This window comes from Astyanax mexicanus, chromosome 12 (genome assembly GCF_023375975.1).
Source record: "Astyanax mexicanus isolate ESR-SI-001 chromosome 12, AstMex3_surface, whole genome shotgun sequence".
Classification (NCBI taxonomy): Eukaryota; Metazoa; Chordata; class Actinopteri; order Characiformes; family Acestrorhamphidae; genus Astyanax; species Astyanax mexicanus.
In genome coordinates, this window is record NC_064419.1 from 9,350,150 (window position 1) to 9,357,500 (window position 7,351).

General features: G+C 38.9%; 1 protein-coding gene across 1 annotated transcript in view; it reads right to left on the bottom strand.

The window, feature by feature from the left end:
- Positions 1-2,559: 2,559 nt before the first annotated feature.
- qsox1 (quiescin Q6 sulfhydryl oxidase 1) overlaps positions 2,560-7,351 on the bottom strand; it is a 38,756-nt gene continuing 33,964 nt past the window's right edge. The window contains exon 13 of the mRNA XM_022670831.2: positions 2,560-6,518. Within this exon, the coding sequence (XP_022526552.2) occupies positions 5,955-6,518 (564 nt within the window). The 3' untranslated portion in view covers positions 2,560-5,954. The remainder of the gene's footprint in view (positions 6,519-7,351) is intronic.

Consider the following 7,351-nt stretch of genomic DNA (forward strand, 5'->3'; position numbering starts at 1 on the left):
ACATAAAGCTCAAGATCAAGCAGCGTGTCCTTCAGAGCGGCGTGTAATCCAGCGCACTTCAAACCCTGACCCCAGAGCGTCCTGCCCACCTCCAAGTGTGGCGAGGAGAGACCCTAAAGCCGATTGCGTTTTAATAAAGTTTATTAGGGGGTGGGAGCTAATCCCGCCGGTAATCTCCCACAGCCCCAAAGGAAAGCAGGATTACTCACTTGCCGTAATCCCAATGAAATTGTTCGGCTTTAGCCCGCTCTGCCGAGCAGATGGCAACAGGCTCATTCACCTATACCCCAACAGGTCACGCCCCGCCCACTCACCCTCCACAACAAAACACAGCACCCCTCACACCCTCTTTAACACTGACAGATAGAGAAACTTCACGTTTACCCATATTAACTCCCCACCATTATCCTGGCTGTAGACATGTGTCCTTCTTTAGGCTGTGTTCCATTAACCTCAGAGGTCACATGTTGGAGCTGGGAAAAACGATGATGTCACGTCTGGATTTATGTTTTATGGTTTTAATTAAATGTTGCAATAATTGTACACTGTCTCAAACTTTCCCAAAGAAAAAAAAAACAGTTAGATAAAGACTTTAGATACAATTCTTTATCAATGATTAATAGTAAATCCGGACAAAATATGCCACACTTTTTATGTTCCAGCTTAGCATTGCTAGCATTGTTAGCAATACCAGTTGATTACAATGTATTGTACAGCAGCATGGAAATGTATTGTGTAAATGTATTTCTACAGATTTCTACAGACTTTGGGCAGTACTGATTTAATGGAACACTAAGGCTACGTTCACATTACAAGCCACATATTGTGCTCAAATCAGATTTTTTGCTCAGATCACAGATTCACAAATGTTATTGATCTGTATCTGTGTGTAATGTAAACAGATCTGTTCACCAACAACAACAAAAACCTCATATTTGAGAGACGACTCGTAGCTTTATAAAGGGAAATGGATGAGTCAACAGCTGGTCTGAAGGACATGCTCAGGTCGAGGAGGTGAAAAAAGGCCAGGCGGTTTGCTTTTGCTGTTTTTGCAGCTATAGCTGCACAGCTGCACCAAGAGATAGAGTGTGGGTATGAGAGAGAAGCACATAGCGCATGAATTCCAATTTGACCATTCATATTCATGTACACGGATCATATACGTATCTGATTTAGGACCACATATGGAAGTGTCTCAGATCTGATTTGTATGTAAACGTAGTCTATTAGGTAGACGTGATAGTGAACTGTATAATACTATTGTTGTTGTGCTTGGCAGCCCTATTGTGTGTATATATATATATATATACATCCAATATATATATATATATATATATATATATATATATATATATACATCCAATATATATATATATATATATATATATATATATATATATATATATATATATCCAATAATTTTCTTATATATTGACTTTCTATATATATATATATATATATATATTTTAATATTTCGAAAACAATGTATAATGTTAAAATATGTATTTATATTTAATACCAGACACAGAGCAAGCTGCTCTAATAAAAAATAAACATCTGCATTTTAACTATAAATGCCCAGACTGAATTTTGTATATGAATACAAAATGCAAAATTTGATCAATTAAGCTAGTTTTTTTTTCTTACTGCGATAAAGAGCGGACATGACTGTAGAATATTTAAGGGTAAACTCACACTGTAATATGTCACAACAAGTGTTATATTTAATAAGACCAATTGATATTTTTGTGGCAAATACTGCTGGAAAATGAAATCTGCATCTCTATAAAAGTTGTCAGTAGCAGAGGGAAGCATGAAGTGCTGTAAGATTTTGTGGGAAAACAAAACTGCACTGACTTTAGACTAGATAATAAAACACAGTGGATCAACAACAGCAGATGACATGACTCTCCAAACCATCACTGATTGGTGGAAACTTTACACTAGACCTCGAGCAGTTTGGACTGTGTGTCTCTCCACTCTTCCTCCAGACTCTGGTCCCTTGATTTACAAATGAAATGTAAAATTTACTGATGATCAGTGATGGTTTGGAGAGACATGTCATCTGCTGGTGTTATATCTCACTGTGTGGATTTCATTTTCCAGCAGGATTTGGCACACTGCCAAAAGTACCAATTGGTCTTTTAGAATATTCTTATATATAATATATATAATATATAATTTTTTGAGACACTGATTTTTGGGTTTTCATTGGCTGTAAGCCATAATCATCAACAATAAAAGAAATATCAATGAAAACTTTTCAATGATATTCTTATTTTTTGAGATGCACCTGTATATGTCACTTGTACTCTTGGCAGTGTGGCACTGAATCGGTAAACTGCACTGGATGATTATGAAATGAGGGAATACATTTGCGTCTTCAGTTAATTACAATGTTTTTACAATATAATTAACACAATTTTGTAAAATTAAAACATATTTTGTATATGTAAAATTGTTTAACAGATATACTTATGATAAATTGCCCAAGTTAAATAAAAATGTTCAATCAAAAGAGGGAAAATAAATAAATAAAAAATAAATCGCAGGCACGAATCCTTAACAAAAATAATTTTATTAAAGCAGCTCAATTGGAAAGACAGTAATTTGTGATTAAACAAACAAAAACAATAAAAAGCAGCAAACCAGGACATCTGTGATTAATGAGAACTTTAAAAAGAAAAGGTTCTTTAAATTTTTCTTCAGACTGGATCCATCCGCTGTCCAGCGTGCTGAATCTGATCCAACACAACACACCACACACACAATACACACAGAGTGAACACACACTCCAGAGATCAGACTCTACAGCACTGACCAAATGACTGCAATCACCCTCCTATTAATGTATGATCTATTATTATCTACCGGTAATAAACATTATACCAAAATTAGATTTAAATAATTAACATCCAGAATTAATTTCTAATATTCATAATCATTCTAAATATCTAAAAAATGAGCCTTTACTATTTGTAATGTGGAATGAATCAATAACAATTAATACAAGGAACGGAGGAATGACAACACAATCTAATCATTTCTCAATTCTAATCCTATCCATAATAAAATGAAAATAAAACCAATTTTAAAACATAATAAGAACTACATTATATAATAACACAAATATGCCAATAAAATATAATTATATCATATATTAAATATTAGAAGAAGTGATTCCAAACTTGTGAGCAGTGCTGTAAGTGATGCTGTACTGAGGCTGACTGCACTGCAGCTCCGCTCTCAGACTGAACCCGTCAGGAGGGATGGACACAAATAATAAACCTGTCAATCAATCAAATAAATTAAAAAGATCATTGACGAAGCGAAAGCATTTCCTCTAAAGAGCCGTTCAACTATTTACTGCATTAACATCCGTCAATAACTCTGATCAGCTCCAGATTCATTGATCAGACTCAAAGCTAACAACCCCTCCTCTCCCTCCCTCCCCTCCCTCCCTCCCAGAGGGATGTTCCACTTTAACAGCATATGAGAGAGAGAGAGAGAGAGAGAGAGGGAGAGAGAGGGAGAGAGAGAGGGAGAGAGAAAGGGAGAGAGAGAGAGAGAGAGAGAGAGAGGGTATGTTGATTTTCATAGTGTTTGTTTTCAGGTGTTGAAATTTAAGCTGCAAATTCAAATTTCATTTGAATAGCTTCCCATTAAAAAAAAAGAGAAAAAGAATTATAACAGAAGTGGTTAAGAGCATCTTCAGACCCAGAGGCACTTCAGTGTGTTCAAGCTTTAATCGACCAAAAGATAAAAAAAAAAAGAAGATTTAAACAGTCTACACTACTCTACACTATTAGCACATATTTTCTAAAATCAGATTAGAACTGGTCGGTATGATGATTTATACACCTGACCTGTATGTGTTGAATAAAATTGAAAAAGTCTTTGGTTGAGTATTTAAATTATTTCAATATGAATTACCACTGGATTAATAAAGCAGCAGTAGGTTGGCTTGGACGTCCATTATGATTTCCATCATTTTTATCCTACAAAAAAGCCAGCTCAAGGCCAAATTTATCAAGTAGCTGGTCAAAGTATATTCACACCGGTAAAAGGATGCTCTATACTGGTGAGAACGCCAGTTAAACTGGTTAACCGGCCTGACCAGTTGGGTGGACCAGCTGGTCTACCAGCATGACAAACTTAACCATACTGGTCATCAAACCCGTTAATCTGGTTGACTAATTATATCAGAATGTTGTAAATTGATGCTGGTCAATAAGCCTGGTCAAAGTGGTCTAGTGTTAGAAGACCTGCTAAGCCATCAAAATAAAGCAGTAAAGAGATAACATAGCTAGACAACCACATTAACCCGGGTGGTCTACTCTTCTTTCAGCAGGGTACAAATAATAAGGGTTAGGATTTTAAGACTCTAGGATCCAGTCGATATGGAAGCACTAAAGGGTAAGCTCAAATTTTTTAACGTGTATCTTGAGTCCAAGTTCCACACAAATCACATTTTCTTTTCTGCATGTAAAACACCAAAAACTGTTGAAACAATATTTGTTTCAACAATATATATTCACTACTGCTAGACTACTGAGGTGCACAATAAGGTTAATTGTAAACTATTACAAAAAATATATTGCTAACACTTGGTACACTGGTCTTAACCAGCAGGGGCTGCATTTCATTTTGCATCTTACACTTCCAGGCATCTAGTAAAAAAATCAGGGAAGCTATATGCTAATAAGTAGCTTACTGTACCAGGGGTGACCACAAGGGGTGTGCGCTTTTTTTCACATCTTTGTGCTGCGTGAGGTGTTGCATGTGGGCGTGTCTTGACATGACCGGGTAGCACAGAGGCTAATCAAGCAAGCTACCCATCAAGGAATCAGCTAATAATCCTCTCTGTTTTGTTCAGAACCATTCACACTGCTGGGAATAGTAAACGAATATGAATGAAGTACGGTAGAAATCAACGGTTCACAGAGTAGAATGTGAGGATTCCGGACCTCTGCGTCTGTGATTGGTCTGAACAATTTGTTCGGCCAATTGGAGTACAATGTCGCTTTACCATGTCATAATTTATTGCGTAATAAAGTTGAGAAAATCTCTAATCTGTTTGAAGCTTGACGTTCTGTTGCTTTGTCGCTCGACATGGCTACAAACTGCAACTTCCTTCGATGGTAAGAAGTAAGAAGTAGCTTGTTGTGTACCAGAGTTGACCACAAGGGGTGGCATTTTTTTCTCCTTCAGGGAAGCTAAATATATATACAACAAGCAGCATCTTAGAGTTTAGCTTGCCTAATTTTTGCTTTTTTTTTGCAAGGTGCCTGGATGGGTAAACCATTTTTTTATCTGCTGCACCTGCTGGTCAAGACTGGTGTACCATGCTAAGTGTTGGCCATTTATTTTACCCTTCTGGTGCCCTTCTGTAGTAGAAAAAAAATGTATTTATTTATTTTTTTATCCAATTTTCTCTTTAATTCACAAGACCAATTACCCAACCTACTTATTAGGACTCCCCCTATTATTAGTGTTGGCCCAACACCAGAATGGTGAAGACTAGCACATGCCTCCTCCAACACAAGTGAAGTCAGCCACCGCTACTTTTCAAACTGCTGCTGATGCAGCATTACCGAGTAGCATCACAGTGCTCTCGGAGGAAAGCGCAGCGACTCGGTTCTGATACATCAGCTCACAGATGCAGTCTTGTGCTGATCTACATCAACCTTTGGACCACCCAGAGAGAGCAAAGTCAATTGTCTATTGTGCTCTCTCAGGGCTCCGGCAGCCGATGGCGAGCTACATGATATGATTTTTAATAGATAAACTTGTTTACTTGTTTTTGGTGTAGTTTACACGGAGAGAGAAAAAAACAAATTGTGTGGAACTTAGACTCATGAATGCACATTAAAACAGAGCATCCCTACCAGAAAAAATCAAATGACATCACTGTATCTGCTGTATTCCAGTATAGCAAATAAGGCAAAGGAGCTTTAGGGCAGTGCCACCTTCGCCCTGCGGAGGCGTCGCTTCAGTCTGAAGTACAGGTACATGGCGGAGAGGCACAGGGTGGACAGCAGGTAGAACAGCACACACAGACTCACGTCCAGCCTGGAAAAGCCCACAGTGAGCAGAGACATCCAGCGCTTTCCCTGAGGAGGAGGGTACGGTTCCACGAGCAGCGCCTCCTGCTGGAGACCGAGCTCCCTCTTGACTCTCCTCACGCTGTCCGGTGGATGCTCCTCCGCTTCTGCCGCTTCCTCCCGCCGGTGCTGTCGGACCACGGCGAACGCTCGGAGCGCTTTGGCTTTGTAGTGCTGGTTGATGAAGGAGTCCAGGTCCACTATGTCTTCTTGAGGTTGCCGAAGCTTCATCTTTACAATCCCGTGACGACGTGGAACTCGTCCTCTGGCCCAGGACAGACGCTCTGGAGACGGGGTTTCATCCACTGGTTCTTTGATGACTTGTTGAGGTTCTCCAACTTCAACCTCAGCTGCTTCAGCCAGAGCCTCTGGTTCCTCTTCTTCAGCGGCCACAGCTGCTTCATCCTCTTCCTCCTAGAGATAAGAGCAGTTATGTGCAGATACACCAATGAAGCTTGACATTATGACTTGTTTCTACATCCATTTTCCATTTTTTTTTCATATAGGACACTTAATAGTTCTATAATTGCATACAGTATTATTCTTCTTTTATTCACAAAGCAGCTATTATTTGGGTGGTGCGCCATTCTAAGCATGTTAGTGTGTGTTGTGCTGGTAGTACAGTGAGTGGATCAGAAACAGCAGTGCTTAAACCAGGGGTGTCCAAACTTTTTTTGTTGGGGGCCAGAAGGAGAAATACATTTGAAGTCACGGGCCACAGACTCTATAATAAAACAAATAATGAAATATACCACTTTAAATAACACATTTTCCTGATTACTTTCATTTACACATAATTTTACTTGACTTACTATCTTTATCTTTGACAGTGTTGTGTAAACTAAGATTTTTCAAGTTGATATTTCATTTCATGATGCCTCTTAATATTAAACTCCTTAATTACGGCAACTTTTAGACTCTTTGGCCTGTTTTTCTGCGCTACAACTGTGCACCCTCTCCGCTTTTAGACTCTTTGGCCCGTTTTTCTGCGCTAAAACAGCGCAGCCTCTCCACATTTAGATTCTTTGGCCTGATTTCTGCGCTACAACTGCGCACTCTCTCCGCTTTTAGACTCTTTGGCCTGCTTTTTCTGCACTAAAACTGTGCACCCACTCGGCTTTTAGACCCGTTTGCCCATTTTTTTCTGCACTAAAACTGCGCACCCACTCCGCTTTTAGACTCTTTGGCCTGTTTTTTCTGCACTAAAACTGCGCACCCACTCCGCTTTTAGACTCGTTTGCCCGTTT